This window comes from Pholis gunnellus (assembly GCF_910591455.1).
Source record: "Pholis gunnellus genome assembly, chromosome: 14".
Classification (NCBI taxonomy): Eukaryota; Metazoa; Chordata; class Actinopteri; order Perciformes; family Pholidae; genus Pholis; species Pholis gunnellus.
This window is the reverse complement of record NC_136541.1, coordinates 9,147,451-9,167,782: the sequence shown is the minus strand read 5'-3', so window position 1 is coordinate 9,167,782 and position 20,332 is coordinate 9,147,451. Positions and strand designations below refer to the sequence as shown.

At 40.4% G+C, this 20,332-nt stretch overlaps 1 protein-coding gene across 1 annotated transcript in view; it reads right to left on the bottom strand.

Moving 5' to 3' along the window:
* LOC306706668 (receptor-type tyrosine-protein phosphatase mu) overlaps nt 1-20,332 on the bottom strand; it is a gene marked incomplete at both ends in the record, with an annotated part of 143,969 nt that overhangs the window by 94,632 nt on the left and 29,005 nt on the right. Inside the window, 2 exons of the mRNA XM_079173821.1 lie at nt 3,584-3,858; nt 15,439-15,561. Of these exons, the coding sequence (XP_079029947.1) occupies nt 3,584-3,858; nt 15,439-15,561 (398 nt within the window). The remainder of the gene's footprint in view (nt 1-3,583; nt 3,859-15,438; nt 15,562-20,332) is intronic.

Below are 20,332 nucleotides of genomic sequence, written 5' to 3'. Positions count from 1 at the left end.
TTATCTTGTGCACCTGACTGCATATCAAGCTTCCCGTCTGGGATGATAAAGGGACTGAATTTATCGACAATCCTTTGTTTTATTCATGCAAACATTGGAGAAATATGAGTGTTTCAGGGTTAGCCATATTTATGTGGAATGAGGGGAAAATAACAGTTTTAGGTAAGCTATCCAGTATTATTTGGCCAATTCATCTAAAGTTTTTAGCATAGTGTTTTGTAAATCATTTAAGTTTACATAATTATGAAACAGCATTTTGATCAAATGCCAGGTCAGGTATATGTTAGCAAGCCAATGTTTGTCAGTTGTTCCAATTAGCACTGAAACTATTTCACTTGGCAGTTACTGGGTGTAAATATCTAGTAACAACAATTGTAATCTCTACGTAAGAATGCTTTTGTATGGTGCAACCCATTTTAATTTTGTAATGCAGGAATCTTTAGGAGAGAAATGTTTAAAGTTACGAACAGCTGGATAATCCACAGACCTAACTCTCAACTATTTATATTTATTTATAACTGTTGACTGGGGCAGATATCTCAGAGGCGAATACCCCAAAACCTGAAGAAACCCCCCCCCCCATCTGCATGGATAGATGCCACTAGAGTTAAGAGTGAACACATGTGTTGCCTTCAACAGTTGCTCTGTGTCTCGTGTTTCTTGTTTGACATGTTTGTTGCTATCTCTGACGACCAACAATCCAAAACCAAGTACAACTGTAGCGTATAGGACTAACATGACCCTATTTTAAGGGCCAAGTTGGCCTGCAAAACAAATGGTCCTAAGCCCTGACAGAGGGCGTGTCCCAGCAGAATGTCAGAGTTATGTACTCGCTGGTCTGCACTGTGATAAAAAGGGAAACAGAATGCTGGTCCCTTCCCAAACCCAGGGTGTGGTACTGAGACCCATTACACCACACACACACTGACTACACATGTTTTGCATTCCATTACTCCCTAAATACAAGCCTATATCTTGCAGTGAATGGCATATAGGGACAGTTCACCTCATAATCAAAAATACTAATGTTTCCCTCGTACCTGTAGTGCTATTTATCAATCCAGATTATTTTGGAGAGGGTTGCTTAGTTTTGGAGATATCGGCTGTAGAAATGTCTGCCTTCTTCGCCAATATAATGGGACTATATGGCATTTTAATTTTGTACAAAGCGGCAAAATTATATTTGAAAAACTAAACTGCGGGAACGTATTTCGTGAAACTGCTCACAACAGGGTCTGTGGATTATCTTGAGTAACCGGGTCATGATTTCAGGAAAGAGACGTTGCTAGTGCCTTATCGTCCCATTGTATGAGAAGGCCAACATCTCAACGGCTCACACCTCACCAAAACAATCTAGATTGATAGCACTACATGTATGAGGAAAACAATTTTTTGGGGGGATTTTGTGGTGAACTGTCTCTTTAATGTTCAGTACGTGGTCTCATACAGACAATTGTGTTCTGCTAGCCGTAGCTAGGCTGCACACACATCATCTCTGAGATTCCTTTTGTAGCCTGGGAATGTGGAGGCGGAGATAGTTACCATTGTCATCTGGGAGGCAGGATGCCTTCAGATAAGGCCGTCTAATTATAAATGTCTTTTTTTGTCTCATGAAATATGAAAGTGAACGTCTTTGGGTGCCAATTATGGCCTCATTACAGGCTAATTTAAAGGAAATTAAAAGGCCAACCACTCCATATATCGCCACCAGACAAATGAACTAGCCCCCACTCTCTAATTGAAATCCTTTGTTTGTGCAACAGACATCAGTCAGCCTGCCTAATAGCTGTGATATAATTGATTCCAACATCAATGATGGTGCAGTGCATAATTGGGCCTGACCTACAGACTGAAAATATACACATGGGACGAAAGCTGTTGATGTCGCAGGAAGGTTCACCATTCTCATTTGTCAGGGAGACACAGAGTGAACCCAACATTCAACGTCTACATCACCGCACGGGCTATCCCTAAGGGACTTGGCTAAGTACTCCATTACAACAGGATTGATTAGCTCTGTCATAGTCTCTACTGTATTGAAATCAAGAGAGATGAGGATATTTGTTTGTTTCTCTTTCATTGGTGCACTGCTTCACATCAGGATAAATAATGGGTGTTCATCTTACGCACAAAGTACATATTTTGAGTAGTATGTGCGGAACATATTTATACACTTTACATTTATTGAAAATTATAGCATATGCGTATGTTCAGCGATTTTGTAAATGCATGACAATCTCACTTAAAAGTTTTAGGGAAGACCTGACAGAAGAGTAATTATCAAAGGCTGAAAGGCTCATGATGACTAAAAGCCTTACCGGTAATTAAAAAATAATTTCCAAGTATCAGGTGGCTTCCCTTTGGCGATTGCATAGGTTACTATGCAATTAAAGATACCTATAATTAGTGACATGTTGTTAATTAGTGACAATATCAAGCATTGGTTTCTCTTTTCTTGACTGAGAGTGGCACTAAGATGATTAGCATCCTCTCATTTACCCACGTTGTCAGTTTGGTTTTGGAACAATTACAAACAGAGAAGGACCTTCCGCTGGGGTTTGAAAGGTAACAGATGCTGGGAACTTCCCTGAAAACACTGGAAAGCATTACACGTCATTTTTGGGCCTCAATGCTCACCCCACACGCAGAGATCTGCTGGAAAACCACGAATGGAATGTCCAAGCGTCACTAAACTTCACTTAAGAGCCCAAAAGCAACACACAATTTTGTTAAAAATGTATTTGTTGCAATGAAGCAGCAGCTAAAGTCACAGTGTGTCTGAACTGCACAAATGAAAGCTGAGCGACACATTTTATTTCTTAATTTTCTAAACAGAATCAATGATGGCTAGCGCTTAGACTGCACAAGGGATGAATCCAAACACAAACTAAAAACATGTGACCAGACTGGCTTTGCATCATCATTATGTCACACAAGGGTCACACTCCTCTTTCCTTCCCCCCTCTTCTCTCTTTCCTTTGTCCATGTGCCTCTCATTAAGGCTCCTATCTTGCATTCAGCAGAGAGAAGCTCAGCGGTTGTCCCTTGTTAACTAAGTTATCAGGCTGCCTCTGAGGAGCAAGCGGGAGGACTCCCCTCAGCGCCACTGTGGACCAGCTCTGCCAGGCCATAATGAAATAATTTACCAAGGGAACGTCTCCCATTGGGGGGTTAAGGGGTCTCTCTGCATCAATTAACATTCGCTGGACTCGTGGAACAAGCCCTTCGAAAACTAATAGCCAGGCAAGTGTGAAATCACCTTGCCCCTGCCAGCAGTCATGTGCATTGGTAAGTGAAAATGAGTTTTCAGAATTGGAAAAAGAGAACTGTCTCAGATGGAAGGGAGAGAGAACGGATTACCATGGATACCGAGGTGGCCCCAGAAATCAATAATCTTAGGTGTTTTGAATGGGCTATTGTGCGATTGTTTGGATCTTCTCAAATAATAAATGTATTTTGCTCCACCCAGTGAACAGGATTTAATGATTTTGGCCTGACTATAAAAGATGCTTACAACGAGCAACCTAGTTTTGTGATGAGACATTATACAAAAGAGAGCTGGATTCAGAAAACATATCCTCACCTGGTAGAAGTTGGGCCAGTAGGTGCTGATGGCCAGTTCTACCTGTCCCCAGGAGCGAGTGGCTGGACCGGACACGTTCCAAACAGGCATCCCCATTGGACTGTTGTTTTCTTTGATATAGACATTAAGGTGACCCGGGTGGCTGTTGTCTCTGCCTCCTATATAGTAGTGGAAGGTAACGCAGTGGGTGTCATTCTCCCTCAACTGTGGCGTTAGCAGTAAGGCCTTCTGCCCTGCAAAGCGTCCAGACGTGTTCATCATCATGAAGGCTGAACCTGCAACGTGGACAAGAGAATTCAGGAGTTGAGCAGACTTTATCCAATCAGCAGTTCAAACAGTGTCAGGTCAGGGCTTGTGCTGATTGCCGATCGGATCGCATATTAATGAATGAATTATGATCGACGATTGTTTCCCATGGCGCTATCAAGGCCATTCTAATTTACTATCTGGACTAAGATTTTATGAAAATAATCCCTCGGATCTGCGACCTAGATGCATTTGAAAAGGTGGAGCAGCACAACCGTTCGCTGACCCCCGTTAATCAGCATGAGTTATGAGTAAATTGTAAATCCTTCCACCAGTTTACCATCTCTTTTCCATCGATCTGTCAGCCGCCATCTCCGGTCTCCATAAGCCTGATAAGAGTAGGTAACATTGTGGATCGGGCTGTGGGCCTATTGAATGTCATTTCTTTAAATTTCAAGCTTTGATTGAGGTTTGGAAATTAAGTTTGAATGGCTGTCGTCTTATTTTATGATGTCATCACCCTAAACAAATGGGGGAAATATGATTTTGTGTTACTGTGGTATTATATAGATGTTATTTATGGTGCAGTAAGATTGTTACTGAGGTGAGTGAGAGAGCAAACAGTTTGAAGCTTTAGCTACTAGCTACCAGCTCAGTCGTTGCCATGTTGAAAGCCATGTGGAGAAAGTGCCTCAATCATAGATATGCTTTGAATTTCGAATTTAGCACCTCTATACATGAACTGTGTTTCTAATTGTCAACTGTGAGGTAAAAGAAAATAACAAATTCATGTATTTTATCTCTAAAGAAAGATGCCCAAGACTATTGTGGTACTCTCCTGTTGTATCCCTGGCAACACATCAACTATAGCTTGGATCTGTCGATGCTAAGAAGCAGGTGGTTATTAACTTAACAGAAAGATTTCCATGACAAAAATCGGATTATTACTAGCAACCAGGTCCAGAGGATTAACAGTAACGAAGTAAAAGGCCTTATCTCATAAGAGTCTGCAGAAAGCGGGTAAATGCGGAGACCTTTTCCGTTAGCGCTGGGAATTCTAGCAGGTGACCCTTAATGAGACAATGCTCTTATCATTGGAATGATAGAAACTCTCTTATCATTATAATTCATCAAAATAAAAAGACCAAAAGAAAGTCGTATAAAAAGAAATCTTAAAAATTCTTGGTGTTTGAGATAAGTGCTTTTTCCCCTCAATGACACAGAGAAGGGAAATTATGAGAAATCAATAAGTAAAAATCTATTTGCCAACCAAGCCCCATTTAGATTTTATCGCTTTGGTTCAATATTAAAGGTTAATCTAATTCTCTCCCCTCGTGCCAATAAAGGCACAAGTGAGAATTATTGTGTTGGCAAAGTTTCAAGGATATGCAGAACACATTCTATTTGTCATCATCCTATTTAGCTTGGCTCGGTAATGAAATTGTAACGGCATTTAAGACACAGCCAAAAAGACTCTGTTTATGTTGAAATACATTTTCTTTTGGAAGTGTGGTAATGATTGGAAGGCACATTTTGCTCAGGAGGTGAGACAAACAACCTGTTAGCAAAAAGCTCTGCTCTCCTGCATGTGAAGAAGAGCTGAACCGCAGTGGATGTGAATTCTTGCCATTAAACTTAACATCTGGTGATTCACTCAGATACGGTGTTAAAAAAGGGTGAAATACGTCGACTAAATCAGCAGGATTGGTCCCCGAGTGTGTCAGCCAAACAGCCTCTCACAAAACCCCATTTGTTTCATCAATGACTCGAGCTTGCCCACTTGTCTTGTTGTGCTGCACTTGTAACGCTCACCAATTCCATCTGTCTCCAGCTTCAGATAACGAGTGGGGGTTCTGTCATGTTTACACAATGAAACAGGAGGAGAGGGAGCAGAGGAGGAGGAGGAGCAGTGAGTTGTGATGACACAGAGTCAGCCTCCTTGGCTTTGTTTGTCAGGTGGTTGCAAGTTGTTGTTTAAAAGGATCTTAACGTGTTTCGGGTTCACACGAGTGTCACATCAGAGGAAGGGCTGCATTTTATTATCAACTAATAATATCTCACCACTCATAAGTGAAGCCATGCACACAAACCAGTGAAACCACACTGCTGGTGAAACTAGGCATGTTAGGTGCACTGGATATTGTCCGCAAGTGAAATACAGATTATGTGGGCCAGAAGGTGCGCTGGCTTACATGAAGCTCTGATCAACTCTCACTTGTCAAGAAAAAGTAACTTTAGAAATCGAGAGACAATATCTCAAGGCTTGTTTTTAGTCTAACCAATTGCCAGAAATGCATTTTGCTACTGAAGCAGTTGTGAATCACCGCAACCATGAGGGTCCTTGCGCATACACTCATAAATGAGACACATGCCCACACGCACGCACACAACTAAACACATGATCTCCCCACAGGCCTGTCGGAGACAATCATTGTGATTCAAATAATTAAATACATAGGTGAGCCTTTAAGAGTATTGTTGACCTTGGAAAACAGTAGTTTGACACAAAATTGTAACTCAAGGTCCACTTACTCGCTTTTTTCCCCCCAGAGCTTTCAACTTCATCTCATGGGCTTTGTCAGTGGATGGAGCTTGCTCAGTTGTTGTGGAGATATCACAGTTGTCATCATTGTGGAACTTCAGGACTACGGAACTGCTTCCATGGCAACTGAGCAGTTCCATTGTTCCATACTTGGATCACGTGATGGAAAACTGAGATATCGCCATGACAACTGAGCAAACTATCTGCTGAGGAAGACTGTGAGATGTGGCTGAGAGCCCAGGAAGAAGATGGTCATGTTTAGTTTTTTTTTTTTTTAAATAAATACATAATTCAAATAGATGTGAATCAGCGTTTCAGTGGTTTGTGTGAGAATATTGTTTGCAGTCATGTCTGGCTGGGTTAGGGTTACTGGCCCTTGTGTGTGGTTTCACGGTAAACTGTGATTAGCCATTTTACAGGATGATTGTGGCTTTCCTGTGTTTTTGATTGCCCTGCACTGCATGATCCCTCTGTTATAATTCACTGTTGTGAGCCGCACACAGTTTTGCTCCCAGGGCTCCCAGTATTATTCGCTTTCAGTTTGTCTGCGATTCAAGCGTTAAGGCTAATTATTTCTGAGGCTATGCAGGAAGTATGTGTAAGGTACATGTAGAAGGGCAGGAGATGAGTGGACTTTGAGACACTGGTTTGTCCAACCTCAATCAGGTGCCGCTATATGAGGGCTGTGAGGTCTCTATAATAACATCCAGCCATCTGCTCAGGTGCACAGAACATTTGAGTTTTTTCCCTTTGGAGGCGTCAGCAACTCTTGGTGTGACGCGAACCAGCACTAATAATCAGTTGATGAATTGTTCATTTGTAACTCGTGTTACAAAGACGGAGATCCTTGCACCACTGCTTTCCTCTATGATGAAAACAGGCTGTTTACATCTCATCTCAAAACAGCCATGTTGTGACAGAGTTGCACAGGAGATTTATGCACAGCACTGCTCTTTGTTGGTAATTAGAGATGAAAATATCAGATCCCTCATGCGGCATTTGTACATTTTTTACTACTACATTAATTAAATATTAATAAAACAATAGGTACCCTTTGTAAGACGTCAATTCTGTTGAATAAAAGCTCAACGCAGTGACTGTTAGTATAACGTGCCATTACCCTGATAGAAATACATGTAAATATTAGAAGATTTTGTCCTCGCTATCAGGCATGTTGCAGAACTATAGCTATGACATTGTGACCAAATTTGAGGCCTACAAATTGTCTTGATTTGGGTCAGTGAACCCGAACACAAAAACGGGGGAAAAGTCTTTCCTTTCCTCATTATTGGCCACCACAAAACACAAGAATACAGTATTTCGACTGACAGCATGCTGCCATTGTCACTGCCTAAAACAAATTCAGAAGACGACAGGAGAACACTGATTTTCATTCAGTTTCTATGCTCTTAGATCCTAATGACCACATACTCTGCAGGACCTGCTGCACCATGACAAGCTAATTAGCCAGTGAGACTAAGAGCAAATTATAATGACACTGTGTTAGTGCTGTGCTAATGTGCTAGTGATGCACACGGGTGTTTTCTCCCCCTCTCCTCTTCTTTCTCTAGCTCTTGTGCCTTAACAATGGAGTGTTCAAGACCAATTAAAAATAGAGAGCTCTCGGCACACACAAGGCCCGTGTCTGCAACTCTGTAAAGGCCAGGGCCCGGCTATTGTCTGAGGTATTCAGAAGAACAGATTTATTATTATTCCAATGTAGGCCACCTTCACCTTCCATTACAATGATGACTGTACACGGAGAACAAGGAGAGACTGATGTGAAAAATGAATTACTAAAAGATGAAATGTTCCTGTTGCAGATGCTAGATACAGTACATTTATGTCACTGTTCTTCAGAAATGAAGGGCACACCCATGAAAGAGAAATGTATGACTTTCATTAGATTAGAATATTTTATCCATTATTAACAAGGACACTGTGCCTGAATGAGGGCTGTTGCACAGAGCACATTAACCACACATTGATTATCAGACAATGTGTTGTCAGAGCAGAGGTCATAAATGAGAAGGAGTCACTAAAATGGGTCACATTTGGTTGTGACGAGGGTGTTGTAGTGTGGGGGGGTTGTTTGCATTGGATTCCCTAAAGTAATTAGTAGGGATGCACCTATACCCCTTTTTTCAGACCAAGTACAAGTACTTTCATTTGAGTACTTGCCGATACGGAATACCTGCGTGAGTACTTGATAATACCATTACAGTTATAACAATAACTTTAAAAACATGAGAGGAAACATGACTTTTGCTGAATACCTGGAGCTTTATGAGTTTATCAACCATAGATACCACGAGGCAAATTAGTGGGCTACTTGAGATTACAGGTAAATTGTGTTCAGGTGCATACACGCTCACTCATAATTTAAAGGGTCTAGTATTTTGTGTGGCACCTCTAGGTTGTGACCCTAACAATTTATTTTCAATCTCCCGATTTCAGTGAATTTCTGTGATTAGTGTTTTGTTTTTTTTTGTTTATAGCTAATTTTTGTTAAAAAAAGACCAAATCTCTGGTTCTGTTTAATCAGTTATGCTACTTCTTTTTACCGTCTATAGTAAGTGTAACAATGTTAAGTAACCAAAAGCTCACCAAAAGACTTAAATACATTCAGGGGGTATTTTGATATTCAATATATCAACAAACTGTTGTTGTTTCATCCACGTTTTCTCTTAAATGAACACTTTTCTAGCAATAGTCAACGACAAATGTTTAGGTTTAGCTGGACATTGAGTAATCTAAAATAACAGCATCAGGGGTTTAGTGGTATAATAAGCCATTGAGATATACTCCAGCAGAAGGCTTCCATTGGGTTAATCCTTTCCCTTGTCAGCTCACTTGCACTGCCAGAGCAGGTGTTAGCTGGTCACATATCTTGTGTCAGTCCTGGTGACACACTGGTGATCACTAAAGAACTAAATACTTGAATTTGATGGCTTTCTACTACCTTATCATTCAAAGACTGGTATTTCTATCCAAGCAATGGGTCTTGTGCATTAGAGTCCATTTTTCTGAGCATAACTCCTCTGACGTTATCCGAAAGAAACAGGCAAAAAATAATGACCATAATCCATTCCAAGACTAACAAGTGTGATACACAGTATGACCTCCTTCTTTTATGAAACAATCAAACTAAATTTAGAAATGACGGCTTTTCAGGATTACAACAATGTGACAAAACCACATTCTAATTTCCTCATTTCCTGCAATAAAGTCTCATGTCTTATTTTTTCTTTCTTTCTTTTTTGATAATCATTGTAGAAAGCAGGAGGAGGGTCGGGGTTAGGAGAGAAGTGGACAGAGAACAGTGACCTGAGACAAATGTCACATGAATCCTAATAACCACTTTCTATGACATGTATGTTTCTTTGTTTGACTGTGGGAATGAAACGTCTTGAAGACCCTACTTCAAAAAGACTAACTGGCCTCCAATGTGTAAATGTGATTTTCCTTAAAGACACATGATTGCACAAATAACACAAAAGTTACCAAATAAATGTGCTGCACAGTAGGTATACACATAGACGACTGGTTACACAAGCAGAATAAGGCATACTATAGCAAAATAGCCCGAGCTGTTTAAGTGGCTGCATTTGTAATTTTTTAATTGTATTCCCACTTGGTTCCTTTAAAAAAAAAAAAAGGTAGAGAAATCTTCATAATGGAAACATAGTGTGATATAATTTAGTTCATACAAGTATGGTGCTGTCTAATCCTAGTCATCAGCGTCTATAGGCTGAAGGTATTTAGATTAATTATCAGTTGATTGATGGTCTGAGCAGAGGATATAATTTGCAATAATGAGTAGCGCTCATTATTTCTCCTCCACTTAGGTCCTGAACTCTGTGGAAAATCATTATGTGGGGGAAATCAGAATGAAGGGGCACTCTTTAAACCCAAACCCTCCAGGTCTCATTTGCTAATAAAATTCACAGAGGTCACCACCGCTGAAAAGCACGGCTGCCGCTTTGGAAATGTCAATGAAGACAGGGCTATTCTCACTGTCTGCCACCAATCAAAAATTCTCTCGCTGTGAGGGTTAGGCTATTAATGTGAACAGCCGTGGCCTCCACTCAATTTCCCAGAATTTTCCCTTCGTCCTTTGAAACATGAAAGGATCCTGATAAAGTAACACTGAATAAGTTTGGGCTCTCCATATGAAGGACCTGCCAGGCTTCTTTTGACGATGTCAAACAGATTCACCCAAAACAATTCATCATGCAACACGTTTCAGCCCCGTCATTTTAGTCAGGTGGAACAACTGACCCTTATTATGTTCCATGACAGCGTCCTTTGTTGCTGCGTGTCAATCAGCAGCTATTCTTAATGGCTTATTATGTCATCTTAATATGCAGTACGCTCTATTGGCGCTCCACTGCAATAAATGGGTCATATAATGGCCCATTTGCCTGATACAAACCTATTACACAACAGTGTTCATGTGAGTCACCTAGCTGCATCATAAGCCTTAATTGTACATACCATGCACACTAATGGGAAGAGATACAGCATGCAAATATTATGTCCTCCATCATGACAGTACAGTCTGCTGTCATAATCCTTTTTATAGGTAAGGAGTAAACCGGTTTGCTCAGACCACGCAACACTTCTTAAACCCACAAACATGCTAAATTGAAAAATTGCAGTCTGTCATCCCCAGGAATTAATCCAGGAATTGATCAGGCGTTGTAATTTGCCGTTCGGTTTCGTCCCCTAATCGTATAATGGGGTTTCTCCTTAACCTCACAACCTTGCCAACGCCGTGCAAGGTGTGATTTTCACACAAAGTTGCGAATGGCTCAAAAGCAATTAGCTTATTTTTAGAAGACGGGGCCCCTCCCTCCTCAAAAGCAAATCCCATCTTTTGCTGATGTGATTTTAAATTCTGATTAAATTTCTGACGTCCTTCAGTCAATGGCTGTTCTCTCCTCTCATATTTTAAGTGGCTCTCCTCCTCCTCTTGCATTTGAACAGCACACGCAGCGTCGTAAACAACGCTCCTTGTCCAGGCAAGGCGGAGGGGCTTTGTCAATTCATTACCTCCAGATTGTGTTCTAAAAGGTGGAGAGTTTGACTTTTAAAATGATCCGTCTTATCCATATGCAGCAAGGTTCCGCACTCAAAGGCACCCTTCTGGGTTCAAGAGTGAGCCGCATTTGCATGAAGGCATTATGAATATGAACAGAAATAAGCAGAACGAGAGAAGATCACCGTTAACCTTATGAAGAACCTCATTCTGTCAATCCTTCACTATTGTCTAGGTGTCATTATCGACCAACGACGTGCTATCAAAACAAAGACCCCGTGCAACAGTAAAACAAAAGCATTTCTCTCCCACAACATATTTAGAGCACACATTAAGAATACCACAATAAGTCATTTAGCTGGAGCTGCTTTTGCCATTGTGCGGAGCATAATACAAAACCCCTAATTAATCTCAGTTAGAAGACCTTCTTTCTCCTCCTCCTCTTGCCATTATTCCCCAGAACGAGTCCCGGAGGAGAGTCAGGGAGCAGCAGCCCACTGCTGGCAACATCCATGACACCGTTGAAAAGAGGAAGCCTCTGCACCAGCTGGGGCTCACTAAAAGCAGCTTCATTCTTAATGGCATCTGGACACCCGGCTCAGCACCACACTGCAAACCTCACCAAGAAAGCTTCAACCATTGTTCTCCGAGACACGTCGGGGAAATTATAACAAAAGAGTGTCAGGTGAAAACTCAGAATTCAGTATTTTTGAGATATAGGTCTTTGATTCCAGTGTGGTAATTTTCTCATCATATAATATGCAATCCAAGCCAACATCTGACTCTGATAGAAGTGCATCCAGCTCCATTCTCCGAGGCTGAATGAGTGTTGTTTTTGGCTCAAATGGTTTCATTATCATTGTCCAGGTCTGATTAGGCTTGTTGGTAACAACAGGACTGACGGTGACAGTTCTGCTGGGGGTTTCTCCAGTTGGCTCCGGAGAGGGAACACACTTGGGAGCGCCCAAGCAGAGCCTCAGAACTGGGCTGAGCCACCCTAAAAGGAGCCGAAGCATGCAATCAGGGCTGTGCGGAGGGGATAAACAAGACTTCTCTCCGTCCAGACGTAGCAATTAGGTAGGGAGCGGATTGTCGTAAACAACCACGGGTTTCAGGCACTGCGTGTCTCTCTTCTCCGTATGACCAGAGGTCTTGCTTTCCTTGTTGCGTTTCATTTTGACTTTCCTCTCTGGTACTCCTTTGTTTACATGTTGGGATGGAATTGGGCCCGTTTGGTCTTTGGTTGCAGTATTAGCTTTGCAGGATTAAAAAGAGTCCCGACATCAAATTCTGCAAACTGCGTCTCATGAATGTGTTCTCTGCACGTATTACAATGACACAGCACCTTAATTCAGGATGTTTCTGACTGATGCCTGAAGTCTTTGATACGTGTTTTTGCAAGCAGAGATTAGAATATGTGTAGCTTTCAAGTCTGAATGTTTCAAACCTATAATGAAAACAGGATATGATATAATTACATAATGAATTCTGCATTTTATGTTTTAAAGAACTCGAGTCAAGTCCAATGTTTCATCTTGACATCTTCTTGGCACTTCTTGGTTAAGGTTAGGGAAAGCAAGCGGTTAAGGTTAACCGCTTGAAAGGTTAACCGCTTAAATTATAACGCTATCATTCGAATGTAATGTAATTGTGTAAAGTGTAGTTTTTGGCAAGAAGCTTGAATACATACAGTTGTTTGAAGGTAAGGATTTCACAGCAATATAAAACAGATATCAGCGGGTATTATGGCCTGTTTAACCTCCTAGCACTAGCTCTAAGCAGTGTGTAATACCTAATTACAACTTCTATATATTCTTTTATTAAAGCAAATTCAACTAAAAATACAGTCATCCATTTCCTAATAACATGAATTGTGTGATTTTATAAGAGAAATCACTACAATAACAAGGTAAAAGGATACTATTTACAATTCTTGATGGTTTACTGATTCCAGGACAGTTAAAAGTATTTTTTGAGGCGGTGGTGGAGCCTTGGAACCCAGAATGTTATATGAAAGCGCAGTAAATGAGTTTAGTTTTGCCAGATAATATTATTGGAGTTTATTTATTTGGAGCAATTTAGCCCTGCAGAATCGTCCAAAATGCCAAGCGATACTAGTATTGGACTTAACACAAACGCTAGATGTTTAAACCTCTGGAATGATTTTATTTGCCCTAAAAACTCAGCCAGGTTTTAATCATCACTTTAATCACACATTCACAGTGACATTAAGAACACCCTTACTTGGACAGATACTGTCTACAAACCAATTTCCACCAATGTTTGAGGTAGCAATGCCTTCTGTTCGGAACAATCTGTTCTGTGAGAATGATGAGGTCGTTTTGTCAAGATTCATAAGTACAGGTTGAGAGTGAGACAGCAATCAGAGGTGAGATAGCTTTCCCACAAGTGTGCCTTTCACCTAAATGCATTTCTACCCATCAACCCCCTCTCCGGTAGCCCTAAAACAATTTCAGCCGTCAAGTACACTACATTTCACTTCCCCTTTCATTGCGGCCAAAGAGGAAAGATTACAATTTCGCAAGGCGGGTTGAGTGCTCACACTGAGAAATGGAGAAAGTGCTGCAACCTGTTAATTACGCACAATTCAAGGTGCACAGGTAGAAAACACGCCGATCTCAAGAGCTCTCAGACTAGGAAGCACAATCAGGGGCACATCTTAGCCAGACATGGGATTTTAATCAGCTATGTTAAATTTAGACCGTGCACGGTGTTAATTTGTTGGTCAAGGCTTTTCCAGATTTCCCTGTAACCTTTGCCCAGCCTCCATGTGTCCCGACATTAATCAATTGTGATAGAAAAAGCAGACACTTCCCCCTCCATGGAAAGCAATTTCTCTGGGGCGGTTCAACACACATCATTCTGGTGTACACATAAACAGGTCTGGGCACTGGCTGCTTAAAATTAGTGAGGGCCTGCTAATTAATTCCCCCTCTGTCACTGGGGGGGCCCAGTGCAATCTATCTGTGATGCAGCCTTTGTGAGATTAGGCTTCAGATACGGGCGGAAAACAATATCCATTAGTTTGCAACACTACCTTTGTTATAACACAAAAAAAGCGTCATTCCATTAGTCTAATTCCTTAGGTGCCTTCTGCTCTGTGGCGGTGATATCTCCGCATTTCAAATCAAATGAAAAGCGATCAATGGAACATTAAAGAGACAAATTGTGTGCGACAGACACAAAATGCAGGGAAAGCATTTTAATGAATTTCAATATGTGGCTGATGAATAGACTTCTTTGATTAAAATAGAGCTGGCTATTTTGATATCAAATGGCGCTTTTGTCTCTGTTCATGTGACGGTCACAAAGATCTTTGTGGTAGATGCTCAGGTGGAAAGAAGTTGTAGGGAAATCTCATATTGATAATAAAAAAGAAGAAACTAGAGTTGGAACTTGAATAACGAATGTAGAGTACTGTACACGATAAAATGGTAGTACATGTCCATATAGCTGTAATCAATATGTATTAGTCTCTAACACTAAGTTATTTAGTTATATTAGTCAGACTTACAGCCTAATTAGAAAAGTGTCTCATGTAAACTCTAAATCATCAAACTGAACCGGCCATTCGGATATAAATTAAATTTGGTGGAAAAACCACAACAGATACAAATTTGTCATGTAATTCCTCTATAAATATCCAAACATACAACTAATTTGACAATCGTTGTGCGCATAGCTTGCCCACTTGAGTACTCAAGGAACATTTACTCCTTTTAAGGATACTCTTAATCATTGCAGATGTCATGGTGGATGTCCTATAATAAGGAGGAGTAGCATCTTTCTAAATGGAACAGCTGTGTTATATGATGGGGACAAACTTGTAAAATCCGACATGTTTTTCTTTTTAACAACTGGGCTCTTCCAATTCAGAAAATGATATTCTCTTCAGTAAAAATAGTCGAAACGGACAGTGTGAAATGTGCAGACTAGTGATGCATTCTCTGTATGGGGATGGAATTATCATTTCTCTTCTTGACGAGCCAGAGTCACCGTCCTTACCTGAGGGCATCCATGGATCCGATGAAGGCTTCTCTCCGGTGTTGACCTGCTCCCAGTCTAGGTCATCGTCTCTGCCTTGGCTGTAGCCACATGCTGCCAGCGGCTTCTCAAAGTTACAATCGCCTGTGATAAAAGGAAGAAATTCATATGGTTATACAGTTTTTTCCCATTAACTTGGTTATACAGTTTTTTTCCATTAACTTGCTGTTCAAATGAATGAATATATAAATTAACTTCTCATCTATTTATTTTTTTTTACCCAACGGTTTTCATAATGCAATACGCCAGACAATGAGATGCATTTAAGTGAGACAGAGTGAAGGATTACTGTTGTAGGGGAGGCACAACATACATTACCATCATTAGCAACACGGCAGTCCAATTTCACAATGACAAGTATGAAGTGTCCAAACTCCATCATCGTTAGGCATTATGTTCCAAAACTGCATCACCATCAGGGATAAATTGATTTATTTTCCTTTCCGTGCCACAGAACTTTGCTGTTCATGCGCCCTTACTCCACAGAGCCACTCTAATCCTTTTTACAAGCTGCTTGCAAAATGACAGCAAGCAACCATTAGGGCCAGGCTTCAACTAGGGTTGGCGTGTGATCGATTAATACAAATACTCCTTTATTCCTTGCAACTTAAAGGCCACACAAAGAATGTGAGAGTAGAGCTTCCCCCCCCCCCCCAAAGTGCTTTTCAATACACTCATAAATCTGCAAAAAAAAAGGCATGTCAGAACAATATGTGGCCGGAAGGGAGTTCATACCGAGATACAAACATACATATACGTTGTGTTTCACATACTTTATATAACGGTGGCTTTTGCACAGTGGGAGGTTGATTTCAGAGCAGGCAGATGACTTGGAGCAGAATTGGACAAAATTATATTATGCTGCGTCAAATACAGGATTGTAATGGTTCTGTGTTGATAGCAGGTGCACTGTATATCATCTTGCTGCTCGCCAGAATCCAAATGTTGAATCTGAAAATGTTTGCTTGCACCTTGCTAATAACTTTATAAACAGAGATGACATACAAATTGTATTGCCACTGGGAATGTCCTTTGAGGCAGAATCCATGCCAGGCCAAAACCAATATCTCATCTCTTACAAGCTCCCTCTGACATTCTGCTGCATAAAGGCTACGAGCTGGGGTTTTTGTTTTCCCATTTATCTCTCTGCTGACATTTACAGTACACGTGCAAATGAGTGGCCAGACGAGGAGAACACAGGATAATTAATATCTAGCTCCATAGGGCAGCTACTAATGATATATTTGCTGCATTGTCTGTTTTTTGAGGGGGTGGACATGGAAAAAAAAGCAAGTGATTGCCAAAGTACCACAGCTAAAAGGTTGAGGGATTGTTGAGAGCTTGTCCAGAGATTCATTGCCTCCTTCAGCGAGGTAACACATCTCCAAATCAACTTGTTAGGATGAGAAGCTTGTGTAACGGTAACGTGTGAAAAATCAGGGAGAAGCTAAGTGACAGTGAACAAAGTAAAAAACGATAAAACAAAGAGAGACAGATATTATTCTCAAGAGTTAGCACATCAGACTGGAATAAAAGACGGTGATCAAAAATGTTTTCAGAGCCAGCAAAGTTAACGTTAGTAAATTAAGTTGCCAATTACAGTGTAAAGATGTAATGTTGGTTACCTAACTGTGTTTATTTGTGCTCTTATAGAACCGACTGTAGAACTGTATACCAGAAGGAACGGGACGATGTTTAAAAGAGACATGAAGTGAGTCTCTAAGACGATGAAGAAGTGAGGCAGTCAACTCCTCTCTCACTGTTCACATTCTCTTTTCCCTTCTCTTCCCTTTCTCCTTTATATGTAGTTCATACAGGTCACATTTACATGCGTTTTTAAGTATTGATTTTTCTTCGAAACATGCAGTACCTCTTCAGCTTTGGAATACAAATGTTCCTAATATTTGTGTTACAAAGTCAGCTGTATAAATGATTGAGGACAAGCAATAAACTTCAGAAATATTGTATTGTACATGAATTCTTGTGTTTTCTACTTTTTTTTAAAAGTTGGGAATTAAATGCAAAAGTAACAGATGTTATTAACCTTTGTAAATATACGGTAACATGCTGGTTTAAACTGGAAAATTACCATAAAACCCAGTTATTTTACCATTGCATACTGTAATCCAATATACTATAAGATACTGTTAAAATATATCCCAGTAGTTGCAATGTAAAATAACAGTAAATTACTTAATACTTTCAGTGCATTTTGACACTTTATACATTAACTGATCAAATGTGTTAATTCATGACCATTACTGGTTTTAGAGTATGTCTACACTGTGCTGTTGGCACTTTTACTTTTTTTATAAAATGTTTATCTCCACATGTTTCCCTCTATCTACATTAGTTTTTCCCTCCAAGCTATTATGCTAAGCTCATTAAGTCATTTCTTTAACAGCTGCTAAATGCCATTGTATAATTGGGTCCCAGTTAATTCCTTATTCTGTGGAGGCAATAAAGTAAAAGATCCACATAAAGCAGCACAGTGCATAACCTGTACAACCTGTAATGTTAATCAGCAACTGTAACAGGTGGCTGAAAACCTATTCCCAAGACTACCTGAGAAGGCTCTTAACCCCCAACGGTTCTGTTGGAGCTGTTCTCTAGCCAACACTAGGAAACCTGTGGTTGTCCTTCACCTCTCTCAAGCAACTGTGTGAAACTCTAAGAGTGTGAGGGCGGTGCTGAAAAAGAGCATGTGCTCTATGCTTTCTCTCTAAATAAATAAAAATGGTTGTGTTGGCAAGTTTTAAAGTTGCAGAACATTAACATGAGTCTTTGGCTGCAGCGTCACAGGGACTGGCTCCGTTCCATCAATATTTTGACTCAATAGTTCCAAGATGCTTTGCCCCATGCCGCCCACCTTCCTTCTCACAGCATGGTGGAGCTCAAACAAACCCAAAGAGGTGGCTTTTATTGGTGTTTGATATTCAAATTGATGGCATTGGCGAGGATAGAAATGCATTCCGAGGCAGTGGGTAATGGGAGTGGAGGGAGAATTTCAAACACTGAAGAGCAAAAAAAAAAACCTTCAAAAAGCATGAACCCAGTTTCATTCTATATTTTATATCAACTCAGTGTTCAATAATTAATCAGGAAAATAAGAGGCTTGAGGTTTCAGTTTGAAACTTCATCCCCTTCAAAGACATCAACAGATCTGTTCTATTAATGATGCTCTTGTTACTTAGTTATACATAGGAGATTAACAAAATATATTGTTTATAGCACCAATATGCTCCCTTGCAGTTCAACCTGCAACTGCAGTCTAACTATTTTAGAAGTACGTAATGCCAGAAGTTGATACAATATCAAATAAAGGATTTTCTTTAAATACATCCAACCAATCCCATCCTAAATGAGAAAACAGCACTGTATTGTCTCTTGGTGACTATGTTTTCTTATTGATTCTCTATAAATCTAGTAGTTATAAATAAACTCATACTGCTTTTTCATTGACAACACTGAAGAACCATTCACATTCATTGCTTTAGCTGAACTCTTTTGGCCATTAAGACAGGGTAACAGGGTGTAAACAAGCAATAAACCAATTTGCGTTGCTTTGATCGTTACATGGGGCTCTTGGTTTCAGACTCCAATAACGCCTGCAACTTGTTATTGATCTGCTGTAGAACTGTTCTGTCCTCAGGTAAACATTAAAGCATCTTGTTCAACAGAAACTACATGGTGCCACAAGCTTTCTTCAATGTGCGACTTCACCAATGTGAGTGCCATGAATCAAAAGCAAAAATGTGTCACCGATCACATGTTGCATGCCATCAATACCAACTGCTGCTTCTGAGTCACGGGATTGTACACACGCATGCAGATGAACGCATCAATCAATAGCATCATAATAGTCCTTCTCTCAGTAGGAGGTTTATATCGCTGCCAGTGTGTGGCACAACCCCCATATAATCAGCCTCGACAGCTGCTGAAATAGATATCCCAACGAGAGGCTGCCAACTCTCTGAAGGAGATTTAACTTTCAATAAAAGCTTCTATGAGGTGTGGGTAGTCTGGGACTACAGATGAATGTGCTCCACCCTGTCAACATTCCCCTTTCAAGAGAAGCAGGCAGCTTGAAGCTAAAAAGGTGGCCCCAGATATGTCATGAAACAATTTATTCCTGAGCGAGAACACACAATAGTCTTTATATTCTCACGCAGAGTGCATTTCAAAGAAATCTATCCATCTTTTCCTGGACTGAGCCAGAGGCCAGAATCAATACCTCAACCCCTCAATGCTAGAGCCAATTTCTCCTAAAGATTTTCAAGTCAGACTTAAAAGGCCTTTTGTTATTGTACCTGTAACAAAAGTAAACTTTAAGCATTAAAAGCAGTGCGACTGTGTGCATGTGCGTGTGTGTGTGTATGGTCAAAGCTTGTTAATAGTGGAGTGGTATTCACACAGTCCTCTCTGAATGCCAGTGAACGAGTGTAGGAAGGATAGTGAGGGTAGTAATGGAATGTCTGTGATAAAGTGTTAAATGGAAAATAAGGTGTTTTTGAATACGTTCAGAGTAGAGTAGAGCTCCTTGGCGAACAATTGACATTGTTGTGTTCTGTTTCGCAGCACTTTTGTTTCTTTGCAAAATTAAATTTGTAAAATGTTCCGACATGCTTTCTTAATTTTGGTGTAAATTTCTTAAGGAAAAAACAAATTCAGGGTTGCTAATTGGATGCAAACAAGTCCTTGACTATGTGAGTTGTTTTGCTCTAGTTTTTAAAACAGAAATAGTTTGACATCTTATATCAAGCTAGTTAGCTTAGCATAAGAATTGAAAACAGGGGGTTGGTACAGCTCGCCTGGCTCCGTCTGAATGTAACAAAGTCCACCTTCCAAAGCCTCT